This window comes from Panthera onca, chromosome B2 (genome assembly GCF_046562875.1).
Source record: "Panthera onca isolate mPanOnc1 chromosome B2, mPanOnc1 haplotype 2, whole genome shotgun sequence".
NCBI classification, from domain to species: domain Eukaryota; kingdom Metazoa; phylum Chordata; class Mammalia; order Carnivora; family Felidae; genus Panthera; species Panthera onca.
The window spans coordinates 115,684,187-115,702,185 of record NC_138343.1 but is presented as its reverse complement, the minus strand read 5'-3'; the positions used below and the strand labels follow the sequence as shown (position 1 = coordinate 115,702,185).

Genomic DNA, 17,999 nt, shown 5'->3' with positions numbered 1-17,999 from the left:
GTTTAACTCTCAAGATACCTACTGGACTTTATAATTATACCTGAAGAAGGTGAAAACTATGATTTTTACAGTGGAGGGAACAGGTGCCCCATATTTCAGAGTGAATTAAGTATGAACTGACAGCACATGAGGTTTTTTTCATCATCCCTGGCAACTCTTGAAGGAGATTCTGATCATTATTCTGCATGATAGCCTAGGAGAGAAAACTCTTGGGAGCAAGAATGATCAGCAATTTGTATACATTGACATGTAAGATAAAAAATATAAATTTTATGTTTTTTTTAGAAAAACCTACCAGATCTATAATAGTCAATGTTGAATATGTTCTTATTCTCAGCCCTACATTTTATCTGATATGAATCATTTTTACTGAAGTGTGAGGCCAGTATGTAGTGATCAAGCCAACATATGTACATAAAAGTTACATATGTAGCAAAAGTGATACAAAAAAAATTAATTCCAATTTTATGGCTACAGTAAATCTCAGGTAATTTATGAAACATTCTCATATTTTATAGCACAGAATGTTTTAGAAGTGTGCAATTGATGGTGATGTGAATATTCCATATGAAATTTTTAAGTATTCATGCCAAAAATGAGTGAGGATCATCTCAAACATGTTTTTATTTTAAATCCCAGAAGACATCTAAAAACACATTTATATGCCTTTAGTATAGTCTTGACATTTTTAAGAATTAAAAAGTTCAAATACAAATATGCACTCCAAAAACAATAGAACGTAATACTAGAATCTTGGACTTTGAAAAGAACTGGAGACTTGATGAATCCTCACTGTGCCTCTGTAAAGGCATTTCATCCTAAATCATCCCTGACAGGTGGCACACCTGATCATGAATGGACACTTCCAGAAACGAGTTGCTCCAACACAACCCAGTAATTTCTGAACAGCTTAAACAAGAGGAGCAGAGAAAAGGAGGAAGTTTCTTCTTATTTAATTCAAACCTTTCCCTTTGTCATATTGTTCTATGGATCTGAGTTCAGGATTTAGAAAGGACATTTTATTCTCTCTTCCATTAAACACCATTCCTAAATGTTTTTTTATTGCTTTTTATTTTTGAGAGAGGGAGAGAGAGAAAGAGCGCACATGCGCGTATGCATGAGCGGGGGAGGGGAGAGAAAGAGGGAAACAGAATCTGAAGCAGGCTCCAGGTTCTGAGCTGTCAGTATAGAGCATGACATGGGGTTTGAACCCACAAATTGCAAGATCATGACCTGAGCCAAAGTCAGATGCTTAACTGACTGAGCCAACCAGGCACCACAGAATTCATTCTAGTCAGTGCTCCGCTAAGAAGGTCAATGCTAATATAATCAAAAAGGAGAAGTTGATGATAGCCTAAAACTTCTTCAGTCGCACTCATATCCAATGATCTTCACTGAGAGTATGTTTTAACAGAACATTAAAAAGAAAACATGGCCCCAGAATAAATGGAAAGACATCTTAGTATCACAAAAAGGAAACTTCAGCATAAACAATACTGGAAGTGTTTTTAGTTGTTAAAAATTAAGTTACTATCAGTTGCATGAATATAAGTCACGACTACTCCAAGCCTTCAGTTTTAAATTTGTCCAATAAGAATTGAAGGTGAAATAAGTTAATATATACATGGCGTGTTTAATTATGAAATGCTATATGAATTTAAGGTATTATAAAACAGATTTTATATATACTTTTAATATTAACAAGTTCCAACAATTTATCCCTGAGCCAATCTTTCAATGTATTCCAAATGATCTATAATACACAATATATTCTAGAATGCAGAAAATAGTAGCCTAGGGGCGCCTGGGTGGCTCAGTTGGTTGGGCTGTCGACTTCCACTCAGGTCTTGATCTAGTGGTCTGTGAGTTTGAGCCCTGCCTCGGGCTCTGTGCTGACAGCTCAGAGCTTGGAGACTGCTTTGGATTCTGTGTCTCCCTCTCTCTCTGCACCTTCCTGCTCACACTCTGGGTCTCTCTCTCCCTCTCCCAAAAAGAAATAAACAGTAAAAAAATTAAAATAAAAATAGTGGTCTATAGGTAGACACCATCTTATAGCTATTTTGCACAGAATTCCTTATTGTGTGTAGCATTCAACAGAATGGCAGTATAAACTTTCCCTTTTGCATTGACCTTACTTTATGCCTGGACCATAGAAATTGGAGTCAGTTTTATCTCAGATAAAACAGAGACAGAAAGAGAAAAGGAGAGGAGGGAAAGAGAAAGGAGAGGAGGGAAAGAGGAAGGAGAGGAGGGAAAGAGGAAGGAGAGGAGGGAAAGAGGAAGGAGAAAGGAGAGAGGAGGAGAGAGGAGGAGAGAGGAGGAGAAAGGAGGAGAAAGGAGGAGAAAGGAGGAGAAAGGAGGAGAAAGGAGGAGAAAGGAGGAGGAGGAGGAGGAGGAGAAGAAGAAAAGGAGGAGGAGGAGGAGGAGGAAGAAGGAGGAAGAGAAGAAGGAGGAGGGGAGGAGAGGGTGAAGGAGGGGAGGGGTGGGAGGAGAAAGAATGAGGAGGGTGGGCAGCCCACTAGGAAATTTCTTTGAGACTACTTTGCATGCTTTGAACTTCTGCCCCACTCCAAATGAACAGCACTGGTGTTTCTGGTCTCTCTGTACTCCCAGCTGCTTGACACTATTAAAGTACTATGTATTGTTAAAACATATCATATAACTAAGCAAGGCTAATATTTTAAAGTAGCATTTTAAAAAATCAGCTGCCAGAGATATACTCTCAAAATCACTCTCATAAATTCTATTAATTAAGCCATGTTGACCCCATTTTACCTCGCAGAGAAGGAAAAGCAAAAATAGAAGAAAAAAGGTTATATAGTGAACTTAAGGTCATTTTTATTCTAGGAATTTTAATCAGGGAGCTATTATTGTAGCAAGCAGATTATTTTCTTACTCCTTTTAAGATAAAATAGTACTGCTAGAAATGTTAGATTATAAGAAGAAAAACTATCAGAATGGTTAGATGTAGCTTTATTCCAGTTAACTAAAAGAGGGAATAAGTATATTTCAAAACTTTGACAGATTTGGTCTCATCAAAACTTTCAAAAGTTGCTAACCTCCAGATTTTGTACTCTTGCGGTAAATATTTTGATATTTGAAATCAAATCTTAAATATTCTTTACTTTAGTACAAGTTTTCCAACTCACAAAAATGTTGCTGAAATGATGTATTCATTATAAATTCTGTTTTAAAACGCGGTACATGTGCTTCTTTGAAAATTCATGACATTAAAATAACTCTTCAAAGACTCCCAAGAGTATCAGAAATTATATGCATATAAACATCACAGCGCTCTGAGGAGAATAATTTGGATTACATCAAATACCACTGTTTTCCAAAGCCCCCGTGAAGTGTATATGCGGTCACTGTGGTCTTAATTCACATACACATGACATAGAAGTCCTATCTGTATTTAAGCCAGAGGAGAAATTTCACTATAATAAATAGGATACCTGAGATAGAACGTGGGTCAGAAAAAATTGAGGCTGGAAGTCCCATTGCCACGAAAGAAAAAAACCACTTGACTTTACAAACTCTGTTCAAACAGTTAGAAACAAAGTCCTTCAAAGAAAGAAAGAAAGAAAGAAAGAAAGAAAGAAAGAAAGAAAGAAAGAAAGAAAGAAAGAAAGAAAGAAAAGAAAGAAAAGAAACAAAGATAGAAAAAAAGAAGAAAAAGAAAAGAAAAAGAAAAAGACAGAAAAAGAAAAAAGAAAAAAGAAAGCTGATGTATCAGCTGCCCTCGATAAAGTTCCAAAATGAACCTCAGCTTGGGAAACATTTCTCTGCAGGGATGGACTCTGATTTGGAAAAACTTATTGTTCAATTGGTTAAAAGTTTGCTTCTTTGAAAGACTTCGGAACCCAGCTGGGAGTATGTATAAGCGACAGCAAGTTCTCTCAGAACGAACAACGAGAAACGCTTCACGTTCTTTGGGGGGAGGTAGGCAATCCCCCCAACCCCCGGACAGGGTACTCAGGACGCTGAAAGCGAGTTTGCATCAAGCTTAGCCCCTCTCGCCCCAAGCGCACTCCCCAGGGGCAAGCCAGAAAACGGTCCCTGCCCCGGACTGTCGTCGGAAGAAGGGACGGCAAAGGATGGAATCTAGAGCCCGTTCCTCGACTGTACCTCTTTGCTGATGTGCCTGTGGCTGCCGCGGCCGCTGTTGCAGCTGTGGCCTCTGGGCCTGGCCGCCCCCGAGGCCCCCGCTGAGCAGCAGGACCAGGAGGACCCCGGCGGCTCCGGGCATTGCGGTGGCCGGGAGCGGATCCGCTTCTCAGGAGCCCGAGGAGTCGCGGCCGCCCAGTCCCCGGGTCCGGCTTGTGAGCTGAAGGAGCAGCAGCTGCTGGGGAAGAGGAGGAGACAGCCCCCCTCCTGGCTTTGGCTCTGCCGCCGCCAGAGGGTGGGGGGAGAAAGAGGACACTCCCCCTCCCTCCCCTTTTCCCGGGCCCTCGTCCCACAGCCGTCCAGGCACAGGCCCTTAAAGGGTCCTCCGTGAAACAGACCTTTCCAGAGCCGCCCTTCCCTCGGAGAGGGACCGTTCCTTAGCTTGAGCTGTTCGCTGAGCTTCTTTTAAATTAGAGGAGGTAATTGATATGAAAGCGCTTTGTGATCTGTAAAATCTCTACACATGGGAGGCATTATTGGGAGGAAATCTGCACAGCTGGGAACTTGGCCGAAGCTGAGTCAATGTACCTCCAGAGAAAGGCCTGGCAAAACTGTGTGTGGGCGCCATGTATCCAGGTGACCCAACGCTCGATAGACACAGGACCCTCCCGATGGCCCGGGTGGCTGCGAAGTTACCATGGGGTGAAGTTGGTCCTGGGCCTCAGCAGGTCAGGCCAGAGGACTTACTTATTGCTTAATAGACAACTGTCAGGGCAACAGGGGTGGGACAAAAAGAAACTCCCTTGCTCCACTGCAACGCTTATGACCAATATAAAGGCTAAAAGTAAGGTTTTCAGTTCAGTCACTGGACATTTATTTAAATTGAATAAAGGCCTTAGGGACCATTTCCTTTCAGGCTCCAAATTTCATCTCTTCCAGCCCCTATTGCTTTTCTTTAACCCAGAATTTCTGCAAGTTTTTCTGCCACCCCCAGATTCAAATGACAGCTCCTTCCTGGTCTCCCGTCTGTCTGTGTTTTATGGTCTGAGGTTCTCACAGTGTTTGAGAGCTCCTTATTGGGTCTTTATGGGACTCACACGATGTCTTCCCGCTTACTCAGTGGCTGGGAGTACTGCTGACATTAGTGTGCTCTGAGGTCACAGTGCCACTTGTCCCATCCCAGGTGGGACAGTCCTGCTAACCAGGGACTTCTGGAAGGGCCACTGGGCATTCATGCAGGTGAAAACCCTTGGTTTATGTTTGATGCCTAATTTAAGAGTATGCTGCACATAAAATGTTTTGCACAGTTTTTGTCTTCCAGGATGCATCTACTACACGAAGTGAGGAACTCATGTACTTTGTGTTTCTGAATGTCACCAAGATGTGTTTACCATCTCAGAAAATCCCATCACTGATATGGTAGTGTCCCCAGGACAATACCAATACGTATCTGTCACATTGATGGTGACTCTGGGAATAGGTTCAGGCTTCTATTTTGCCTTCATTTTGCCTACTAAATCTAGGCAAACTACTAAATGTAGTTTTACCCAAGCATTTACATAATGAAATGTACATTTTTTTACATAGATTACTTTTTTCCTTTTTTATTTTATACTTAAGCCATTATATTGATTTTTTAAATACTATGTTGAAGTTAAGTGATATTATTTATGGATTTCCTTTCAATCAAATAAAGGAGGTGTTGTTCCTACCAGGATTGATTGAGAACATCTGGCCAAATGGTGCCCAAGTAAATGGATAACTCTCAATATTTTCCATCTTCTTTCTGTTAATATTAGTACTAAAAAACTCTACAGTTGTTTTTTTTTTCTTTTTTTTTTTTTTTCTTTATTGAGGAATTGCAGAATACAGTCTGGCCCAAGCCTTGAGAATAAGACTATGATCTGTGCTGTCAACTACTTGTGTGATTCAACACAGGGGAAAAATACAAAATTATTTAACCAAAATTAAGATAGAGAACCAGGGTTATCAGAGCAATTTTTTTAGAAATAAACCTAATTGAGGGGCGCCTGGGTGGCTCAGTCAGTTGAGCGACCGACTTTGACTCAGGTCATGATCTCACGAACGTGAGTTCAAGCCCCAAGTCGGGCTCTGTGCTGACAGCCCAGAGCCTGGAGCCTGCTTCGGATTCTGTGACTCCCTCTCTCTCTGCCCCTCCCCCACTCATGCTCTGTCTCTGTCTCAGAAATAAATAAACATTAAAAAAATTTTAAAAAAAGAAACCTAATTGAGTACAAATTACACAAAATAAATGCACCCATGCTATATGTTTAAAAAATTTAAACTCTCATTTGACAATTACCCCAATTAACATGTAGTCCATCACTCCCCCAAAGTTTCCTTCCTCTCACAGAAATTTCCCTAACCTCCACCCCTAGAACAGATAGTCACTGATCTGATTTCTGCCACTATAGATTATTTTAGCTAATCACAAATTTCATAGAAATGGAATAATAAATAATTCTTTTCTTCACTTAGCACAATATTTTGGAGGTATAGCGATGTTGTTATTTATGTCAGTAATACATTCCTTTTCATTGCTGAATACTATTACATGGATATATCACAATTTGTTTATACATTCACCGGAAGTACATTTGGATTGTTCCAGTTTTTAGCTATTAAAAATAAAGCTGCTATGAATATTTGAATACATTTAGAAGGACATATATTTATGTTTCTTAATTCCAAAGAGAGAGATTATTGGGCTTCCTTGTGGGTATGAAAGAGTTTACAATACGGTTATATCATTTTAAACTCCCTCAATTATGTATGAGAGTTCCAGATGCTCTGCATGGGTACCAACACCTAATTGCATTTAATTTTACCTTCTCTAGAGGTTGCATAGTGGTATCTTAATGACATCATCATTTGCATTTCTCTGATGATGCTGAAAATGTTTTGATGGGCTTATTTGGCATTTATATTACTTCTTTTGTGAAATGTCTGATCAGATCTTTTGTTCATTTATCCTAATTATTTTTTTTTTACATTATTGTTAAGTTGTAAGATTTAAATATATATTCTGGAGAAAAGTCCTTTGTCTAATACACTTAATACAGTGCCTACTATTCTCAGTCCATAGCTTGACTTTTCAATTTCTTGACTAATGTTGGAGGAGGTCATCAAGAGGACATGACTGCTAGTTGACCTGTGAGCTGGACCCACGCATCCAGAAGCTCCTCACCTCCTCCCCTGTCCTTGCAATGTGCATTCTGCCTGCCTTCCCAGCACTAAAGCTGCCTCAAGGACACAGCCTAGAGAGAGTAATGTGTTGTTGAGAACATCTGGACAGTATACATGCCTGAGTCTAGTGAAGCCTCTATACAAATTTAAGATTCTGACAGGTGGATGTGGAGATCTACTTAAGGCTGCCCAAGACAAGCTTCATATGTGAGTTCCCTTGCTCATTAAACTGACTGCCTTCTGATCGTGGATTACTCTGCCTTTCTTCTGTCACTCCTTGCCCTCTTCGTATGGGTGCCAGTTTGCAAACCAACAACCGCTTTCAAAGAACAGAATTGTTTAATTGTGATTAAGTCCAATTGATTAAGATTTTCCATTTATGCTTAATACTTTTTGGGCCCCTTTTCAGAAATCTTAGCTTACTTCAAAATTGTGAACATGACCTTCTCTATTTTTTCCTTGAGATTTTGTAATCTTAGCTACTACATTTGGATATATGATTTATTTCAATAAATTCTGGTGTTTGCTATGAAGTAATACACTTAAGGTAAGAACTTTCTTTTTTCTGAGCAGATATCCATTCATTTTAGCACCATTTGTTCAGAAAGAAATAATTTCTGCATCTGATTACCTTGTCACTTTTTTCAGAAGTTGATCATATGTAGGTCTATTTTTAGATTCTCTAAATATATATATATATATATATATATATTGCCATATATATATATGCCAATATATATATTGGCATATATATATATATATATATATATATATATATATATGCCAATATCACAGTTTTATTACTGTAGCTTTATAGGAGCCTTAAAGTTAGGTAGTTAGGTAGGTAAAGTTAGGTAGTGTAAATCTGACAATTTTGTTGTGCAAAATGAAACTCTTGACTATTCTAGGTCCTTTGCATTTCCATATACTTTGTAAGTAGCTCATGAATTTCTACCCCCTAAAAAATAATGTCATAGGGAGGTTTGGTTGAAATATATAAATTTTGGAGGAACTGATATTTTAGCAATATTGAGCCTTCCAATCCATTAATATAGCATGTCTTCACTTACATCTTTGATATTCTAAGCAGTGCTCTGTAGATTTCAATATATGTCTTCAACATACTTCCTAAAATGTACCTCTCAGTGTTTTGTGTTTTGCTATTATAAACAGTATTTTTAAATTTAATTTTTCATGCTAATAGTAATACAATTGATTTTGGTTGTATACACTGGATTCTGCAAAGTTGTTAAAATCACTTCAAGTAGCCCATAGGTAGGTTCCTTAGTATATTCTATGTATAGGATCATGTTATCCTCAAATACAGTGTTACTTTTTCCTTTTTAGTCTATGTGCCTTTTACATTTTTTCTTGCCATATTGCACTGGCTATGACTTCCAATATAAAATTGAATAGCAGTTGTAAGAGTAGACATTTTGGCCTAGTTTCCAATCAGAGGGAAAAGCAGTCATTCATTGACCATTAACATGATGCCTACAGGTTTCAAACGTGCTTATTATGAAGTTTCAGGAAGCTCCCTTCTTTTGTTAAGAGTTTTTGTAACAAAAGCATATTAAATTTGGGCAATGCTTTTTGTGTATCTATTTAAATAAACATAATTTATTTCTTTATTTGGCTAATATGGTGAATTATAGTGACTGATATTCAAATGTTAAGCAAATTCACAGTCCTGGCATAAACCCCAATTTGTCACGATGTATCCCTTTATACATTTCTGGTTTATGTTTATTAATATTTAGTTAAGTATTTTTATGTCTGTTCATGAGGGATATTAGTCTATAGTAATTTTTTTTAATAATATTTAAATCTGGTTCATAAAGCTGACCTTATATAATTAGTTGGAATATGGTTCTTCTGAAAGAATTTGTGTAGAATTTGCATAATTTCTTCCCTAAATATTTGACAGACTGGTGAAACCATCTGAGCCTATAGTTTTATTTTTGGGAGAGGGTTTTTTTTTTTTTTAAGAATAAAATAGAATGATTCAGATTTTCTATCCTTTATCAGTATTATATAAGTATCTTATCAGTGTTAGAAATTTTATTTGGTAATTTTTAACTTTTAAGGAATTTATCTAAGTTGTCAGATTTGTTGGCATAGTTATTCATAATATTTCTTTATTCTCCATTTAATGCCTGTAGGATTGACATTGATGACAGCTTTTCCCTAATATTAGGTTTTTGTGTCTCCTCCATTTTTTATATCAGGATTTTTTACAGAGGCTTGTTAATTATATTCATTCTTTCCAAGAATCAGCTTTCGGTTTCACTGATTTTCTTCTATTGTTTGTTTTCTGTTTTTATTGATTTATCCTTATATCTTTAAGTTTTCCTTCTACTTATTTCAGATTTACTTCACTCTTTGTTTTAGCTTCTAATTGTGGAAGCTTAAATCACTGATTGTAGACATCTCTTCTTATATAATTTATGTAACTATTATAGCATCCCAAAAATTTGGAATTTAAAAATATTAACTTAATTCAAAATCTTTTGTGCATGACTTCTTATTTGACCTGTGTGTTATTTTGAAGTGTTTTGTTGCTATGGTCTCAATGGTTGTGTCTCCCCAAGATTCTTTGTTGAATGAAATCCTAATGCCCAAAGTGATGATATTAGAAGGTAGGGCCTTTAGGAGGAGATTAGGTTATGAGGATGGGGTCTTAAGAATGGAATTAGTGCTTTTATAAAAGAGACTCTAGCGGGGCGCCTGGGTGGCTCAGTAGGTTGAGCGTCTGACTTCAGCTCAGGTCATGATCTCACAGTTCGTGGGCTCAAGCTCCGCATCGGGCTCTGTGCTGACAGCTTGGAGCCTGGAGCCTGCTTTGGATTCTGTGTCTCCTTCTCTCTCTGCTCCTCTCCTGCTTATGCTCTGTCTCTCTCTCTCTCTCTCTCTCTCTCTCTCTCTCTCTCAAAAATAAAAAAAATTAAAAAAAAAAAAAGAGAGTCTCCAGAGAGACTTCCAGAGAGACTCTCCAGAGAGTCTCTGTTCTTTTATGTAAGGACACAGCAAAAATAGGACCCCTGTGAACCAGCAAGTGGGTTCTCATCAGCTGCTAAATGTGCCAGGGCCTTGATCTTGCACTTGTCAGTCTCTAACACTGTGAGATATAAATTTATGTTTTCTATAAGTCACCCATTCTATGGTATTTTTTATCTCAACCCAAATGGATTAAGATAGTTTTTAATATCCATTTTTTCAGATCTTAATAGGTTTCTTATTGTTATTAATTTCTAATTTAATTCTCTTAGGATCAGAGAATGTATTATTTCAATATTATTAAATGTACTGAGACTTGCTTTTTATTCTATCACATGATCTATCTTAGTGAAAGTTCCATATTCAATTGAAATGATATTCTGCTATTCTTAGATAGAATACTTTATAAAAATTAAATGGAATTGGTTGACAGCAGCGTTGTTCTTTATACTTATTCATTAGCTGTTTATTTGTTCTATCAATTACTAAGAGATAAATGTTGAAATCTTCAACTATAGTTTTTGATATTTGTTTCACGTTTCAGATCTTGCATTAGTTTTCTATTGCTTCATAACAAATTACCCCCACATTTAGAAGTTTAAAATACTAAGCACTTATTATCCTTTTATTACTTTGAATCAGGAATTCAGAACCGTTTATTTGGATGGTTCTCTTCATTTGGGTGGGTCTCTTGTGAGGTTACCAGCAGGACATTAGTCAAGGCTATTGTTAACTGCAGGCTGTAATAGGCTGGAATATCCACTTCCAAAAGGGTTAGCAACAGGCTTCAAATCTTTGCCATATGTGTTTCACCACAGGGCTGTTTATAATTTGGCAGTTGGCTTACCCTAAAGTATGTTGTCTGAGGGAGAGAGAGAGAGAGAGAAGGAGGTATGTACGTTACCATAGTTGCAGAAGGCACACACCATCTCTTCTGACAAATTTTGTTCATTAGAAGCAGGTTAATAAGTACAGATCTTACGCACAGGATGGACAATTAGTCTCCACCTTTTGAAAATGAGATATCAAAAATGTGGGGGTATATTTTAAAAACCACCTCTTTTAGAGTTCATAGACCCAATTCCAATGTGAGCAGGGGATCCCTCACACAACACCAAGCAGAAATTCAACTCAGTTCTGACACTGTCTACATGAAGATAGCATGAGAATCCAGAGGTTAATGGTTCAGTCCTACAAGACTTCCTCCCAAACCCCCACCACCCTTCAGATTCCAGGTGCAAACCCCAAGCTGTTACTTGTGCTTCTAAATGACTAGCTACAAATGAATTTCCAAGGATCTACTCTTCAAACGAACTTGCTATAGCAGCTCACAGAACTCAGGGAAACATGCACATTTATCAGTTCATTAAAGGATATGATAAAGGATATGAATCCACAGCCAGATAAAGAGATAGGGTAAGTTCCCAAACAAAAGATCTTCTATCCTCATGGAACTTGGAGCATGGCTTGGTGGCAGGCTAGCATGTGGCATGTGACATGCGTGGGTGTTCTGGTTCCCCAAGCATGGAAGTTCGTTGAAAAAGGACCAAAAAGCAGTCCTTTTGGCTTTTTATAGAGGCTTCATTACATAGTCACGATTGGCTAAGTCATTGGTTATTGACTAATTCAACCTCCAGCCAGAGGTTGCAGGTAGGGAGAATGGGACTGAAATTTCCAACCCATTTAATTACATGGTTGGTCCTCCTGGCAAACAGCCCCCACCTGTAGGTGGGCTCCAAAGGTCACCTTCATGAATAACAAGACACCTTTATTGGCCTTATCATAGGAAATGCAAAGGGTTTTAGGAGCTGTGAGCCAGGAACCATGGACAAGACCAACTATATATATAAGAAATATATATTTGGTCATTGAGATGACAAAATATATTTCTCATAAGTCACATACAATACCATAATTCTTTAAGATTTTTCTTCATGTAAGATAAAATTCTGCTATTAGTATATATGCATTAGTATTGTTACGTCTTCTTCAAAATCTTATCTTTTATCACTACTAAATGTTTATTTATCTCTATTAAAGTTTTTTTCTGCTAAAATCAGTTTCCTATTGTTCATATGTCCATTCCATATTTCTGATAATTAAGATTTGTTTGACATATTTTCCACTCTTTACTTTTCAATCTGAGTGTTTATGTATACAGGATATCTCTTATAGCCAACATGTAACTGAATCTTGCTTTTTCATCTAGACTGATAATTTTTGTCTTCTTTTTGGAGGGTTTAGAAATACATTGTCCAGTGCAGTAATTACTAGCCACATATAGCTTTTTAAATTTAAATAAATTAAAATAAAATAAAATAAAAAATTCAGGTCTTCAGTCATGATAGCCACAGTTCAAGTGTTCAAAAGCCACTTGTGGACAATATAGACTCTATGTAGACAAGGAACATTTCTCTTGTAACTAAAAGATCTATCATACAATTCTGGTTTAGCCACTTTACACTTAATATAATTATTGATATAAATGGGTCAAGTCTACTTCTTTTACATATTTTCTATTTGTTCCATTTGTTCTTTATTCTTTTTCTTCTTTATTTTTGAATAATTACTGTTTAGTATTCTATTTTTATCTGCACTATTGTACACATACATTATATATAATATGTATACATATATATATTGTATACATATACATTGTTATAAATAACATATTATAATCAGAACATACAGGGGCTCCTGGGTGACTCAGTCAGTTAAATGTCTGACTTCAGCTCAGGTCAGGATCTCACATTCTTTGGGTTCAAGCCCTGCATTAGGCTCTGTGCTGACAGCTCAGAGTCTGGAGCCTGCTTTGGATTCTGTGTCTCCCTCTCTCTTTCTCTCTGCTCCTCTCCCATTCACTTTGTCTCTCTCTCTCTCTCTCTCCCCCTCAAAAATAAAATAAACATTAAAAGAAATCACAGTATACAACATTATAAATGATATACACATACATGTATTGTACTTATATGAATATAATATGAAACTTATTATCATACTTTCACATTGTATCACTTCATATATTACATAAGAATGTTAAAATATGTTTTATTTTTCCTCTTCTGCCCTTTTACTGTTATTGTTTATATATTATTTTTCTTTATGTTATAATCCCCACAATAGTTCTTATTTTCTATAATAATAAATTATCTTTTGGTGAGAAATTATCCTAGCTTTTGTTTGATTAAAAGTTTTTACTTAGCCTTTATTCTTAATATAGAAATCTAGCTTGCCAGGTTGTTTTGTTCTGTAGCATTTTAAAGACATTTCATTTTCTTCTGGATTGCATAATTTCTGACAAGAAGTTCGCAGTTTTTCTTATCTTTCTCCAGTTTTATTCTGGTTGATTTAAGATTATTGTGTAATGCTTTTCATAACAGAATATGCAAAAGGGACCCTGACCTAAAAATCATTAAGTGGTGGTGGCTTAAATCACTCCACAACATACCTGATGGTCCACTGTAACATGAGATGTTCACACCCAGATAGGTGGCTCATGATTCCCAAATGCAATGAAAGCATGTGGAGTTTCAAAGCCATATTTTATTTTTGGAGGTTTCAGCTGTCTTGCTTGTGCATGGTAGGTAAATTTATTATTTTTTAAATAAAATAATTTCTGTTTGATCATGACTTCTTATCAGATGTTTTAAAATCCCCCCAAATTATTGTGTAACCCCTCGTTTGCATACATTTTATTATGTGTTTTTGTGTAGATTTCTTTGATATTTATCTTGCTTTAAGGATCATTGAGTTTCTTGGACATGTCAACTTAGAGTTTTCTTAAAATTGGGGAAAGTTTAATTTCTTCAACAATCTTTTGTCTCCCCTCCTCTATTTTTCATATCAGTTCTCATTCTATTTATTTTTTAAAAAAATATTTTTTCTCTCTTTACTTCCATTTGTTTTCTATTTAACAAATTACTATAGATGGGGTGACTTATAAACAACATATTATTTCTCACAGTTCTGGGGTCTGAGAAGTCTAAGAACAAGATTCTGGCAGCCTCAGTGTGTGGTAAGAATCTAATTCCTGGTTCATAGACTACATGGCAGACAGGCAAGAAAGCTCTTTGGACTCTCTTTTACAAGGACACTAATCTCATTGATGAGGACTCTACCCTTATGACCTAATCACCTCCCAAAGGCACCACTTCCGAATATTACCACATTAGGGATTAGGTTTCATCATACAAATTTGGGGGGGACATAAACATTCAGTCCGTAACACTAGGTGTATTTATCTTTTCTCCTGCCGTATCTGTTTTCAAACCTATTTAGTATATGTTTTATATATTTTTTCAAATATAGAAATTCTATTAGTTTAAATTTTTATGGTTTCCTTTTCTTCATGTGTCCAATTTTAACTCTTTGAAAATATTTACAATGGGAGTTTTGAAGTTCTTACCTGCTTATTCATACATCACTGTCACTTCTATTTCTGTTATATTTTTTTCTGATTATGGATCATATTTTGCTGTTTCTTTGTGTGTCCACTAATTCTTGGCCAATTGTTAAAATTATAAAGTATGAATTTTATGCTGTCGAGTATCTGTACTTTGTTATCTTCCTTTGAATAATAATGATTTTTGTTTTATGGATTAATTGCTTCTTAACCTTGTGGCTAAGATCAAGTGTTTTTTGGATTAGCATGATCTTTTAAGTGCTACTTTTAAAGCTTTGTTAGGGAATCACTAATGTAGCCTTTACTGTAGGTTTATTTTAGCTCTCCAAGTAAAATATGACTCCTCTAGGAGTCTGAATTATAAAACTATTAAATAATATTTTTTCAACTTCAACTCCTTCATAATTCTATGATTTTCAACTTTGCATAAGAAGTTTGCTATTTAGTAAAAAATGTGGGACCTCAACATTTGAGTCTATGTGGGACCTCCACACAGATTCCCGGAGGTTTATCTCTCAAAATTACCATCCTCCAGCACTCTGATTCACAAATTTAAGTTGCCTCCCTAAACTCTGATCTCTGTCTCAACACTTCAATAAAACTTCTGTGCTTTGTTTAGGTTTTTCTCTCCCTGTACTATAGTCTGAGATACAGTCTCCAGAGAGAAAGCTGGGTCAACCACTGGAACCATCTATAGTGTTCTCTTTTCTCAGAGCATATAGATTTATACTACCTATCATCTAATATCTTAAAACAACATTTTTGTATTTCCCCAGCATTCTAGTTGTTTATATATAGTACATTTAGTATGGATTAGTCCATCGTGGCTATCAGTACCAGTCTCAAAGTTGTAATTTCAAATAATAATAAAAAAAAAAAAACTAGACATATATATAATGATAATTCATCATAGTGACTTAAGAAATGTAATGAACTGGAACAATTTTGAGAATTATAGCCTGAGACTACTCTATTACTTTTCGTATTAATCATATGGCCTTTAAAATACCTCACAGTGTACTCACTTCAGCAGTACATATACAAAAATACATCGCAGTATTTAATTTTTTTTCAAATTATACTTTAAAAGCTCCTCACAAGCTGTACTTTAGAAAATATGACAAAATCAAAACCAGAAAAAAAACATATTGTGGCTAATCCAATTAATCTAAAATTTTATTAAACTATAGATTATGTTGAATTATTTATTATTGACATTATAAGTAATGGGTAAGTCTGGCACTATTTATGAACAAACCTGGGACAAATTTACCAAAATGCATTACCTAAGTAATCACAAAATACTGGATTGGCAATAAATGTGGGAGCATTTTATACTAGAAAGCAGTATTAAAGGTCAGAAAATTAAAGAGTTGATTAGCAAGGCAGAAAATTTCCTACCCCACCAAAGAAAGGGTATCTTGTGTATACAATTTAAAAAACTGACTTAAAAAGAAATGTGTAAGTGACAACAGCATAGATCTGTTAAGAACAAAGTATAATTCATGATAACATTATTAATACTTATTCTAGAAGAGAAAGAAACTTAGAAATACTGTTTTATAGTTCATCTTAGAAAAAATTAATTCAGATCACTAAAGTATACGGAAGTAAACTTCAGAGTTTTGAAAAACTCTCAATCTATTATAGGAGCAAAATAATATAGATAAGCTATTAAAAATGAATTACATGGTGAATACATAATTTTAATGAGAATTATGTATGATTTTTAAGTAATTTCTATTTAAAAAGGACAAGATATGAAAATGTAAATTCCTGGATAATTGCCACACACAAACATGTGATCTGTGGAAAAGAGAATGGAATAAGAGAAACCAACCCCACGGGCTACTCAAAAAACACAACTCTATTATGTGGAATGTCTATAGCTCTACCTAGGAAAGGATATTGTTTAGTTGTTAAGATTTTAAGATGTAGAAATATTATAACAATTGAAATTTTAAAAATAGAAAAACATTGAAATGGAAAAAAATTTTTAATATATAGGAACAAATTAAGTCAAAAACATCTATGAAGAAAGAATTCCTATAATCCATATAAATTTATGTTTTTTTAATTAAAATTCTACAGGGAATCAGATTTTTCAAATGCAGAATTTTAGACCAAATATGAATTTTAAAATTTTGACCTAATATTAGACATTCAATTCTACTCAAAACCTCATTTAAAATAGATTAAAAGTTGGGGCGCCTGGGTGGTTTGGTCAGTTAAGCGTCTGACTTCAGCTCAGGTCATGATCTCATGGTCCGTGAGTTTGAGCCCCGCGTCGGGCTCTGTGCTGACAGCTCAGAGCCTGGAGCCTGTTTCAGATTCTGTGTCTCCCTCTCTCTGACCCTCCCTCGTTCATGCTCTGTCTCTCTCTGTCTCAAAAATAAATAAACGTTAAAAAAAAAAATTTAAATAGATTAAAAGTAGTTCAACCACTCTTTAGAGGCTGAGAAAATTGATATCTATCTGTACTTAAGAAGACACTGAGGGGAGCCTGGGTGGCTCAGTTGGTTAAGGGTCTGAGTTCAGCTCAGGTCATGATCTCATGGTCCGTGAGTTCGAGCCCCGCATTGCGCTCTGTGCTGACAGCTCAGACCCTGGAGCCTGCTTCAGATTCTGTGTCTCCCCTCTCTCTCTGCCCCGCCCCCATTTGTGCTCTGTCTCTCTCTCAAAAATAAACATTAAAAAAAGTTTTAAAAAAAGACAATAAAGAGTTCCTGAAGAGATGTTAAAAAAAAAAAGACACTGAAAGGTTTTAATTTTTTTTTAATATTTATTTTAGAGAGAGACAGAGCACAAGCAGGGAGGGGCACAGAGAGAGGGAGGCACAGAATCTAAAACAGGCTCCAGGCCCTGAGCTGTCAGCACAGGGCTCAAAGTAAGGCTTTAACTCAGGGACCGTGAGATCATGACCTGAGCTGAAGTAGGTCTCTAAACAGACTCAACCACCCACAGGCACCCCAACACTGAAAGTTCTTAAGCTGGGAAGTAACATGATCAGATCTCTGTTTTGAATAAACAGTTCTATCAGCATGGATGGTTGATTGCTGTAAGTATGATGAATATGGAAAGTAGAAGCAAAGAACCTTATAACCAGTGTCATTCATTCATTCATTCATTTATTCATTCTTACAATAAATCATGATAGTATGCTGTAAGCTGGAAACTAGACACTCTGGCTACTACAGAAAACACGAAGATAAGGTCCTGCTCTCATAGCACTTACATTCCAGTGGGGAAACAAATAATAAATTAGTAAAAAATTTGAAGTGAGTCA

At 36.1% G+C, this 17,999-nt stretch overlaps 1 protein-coding gene across 2 annotated transcripts in view; it reads right to left on the bottom strand.

The window, feature by feature from the left end:
* Positions 1–4,387, bottom strand: part of LAMA2 (laminin subunit alpha 2) — a 613,797-nt gene extending 609,410 nt beyond the window's left edge. For both annotated transcript variants that reach the window (XM_078447300.2, XM_078447301.2), the window contains exon 1: positions 4,129–4,387. In XM_078447300.2, the coding sequence (XP_078303426.2) occupies positions 4,129–4,249 (121 nt within the window). In that variant the 5' untranslated portion in view covers positions 4,250–4,387. The remainder of the gene's footprint in view (positions 1–4,128) is intronic.
* Positions 4,388–17,999: the final 13,612 nt, after the last annotated feature.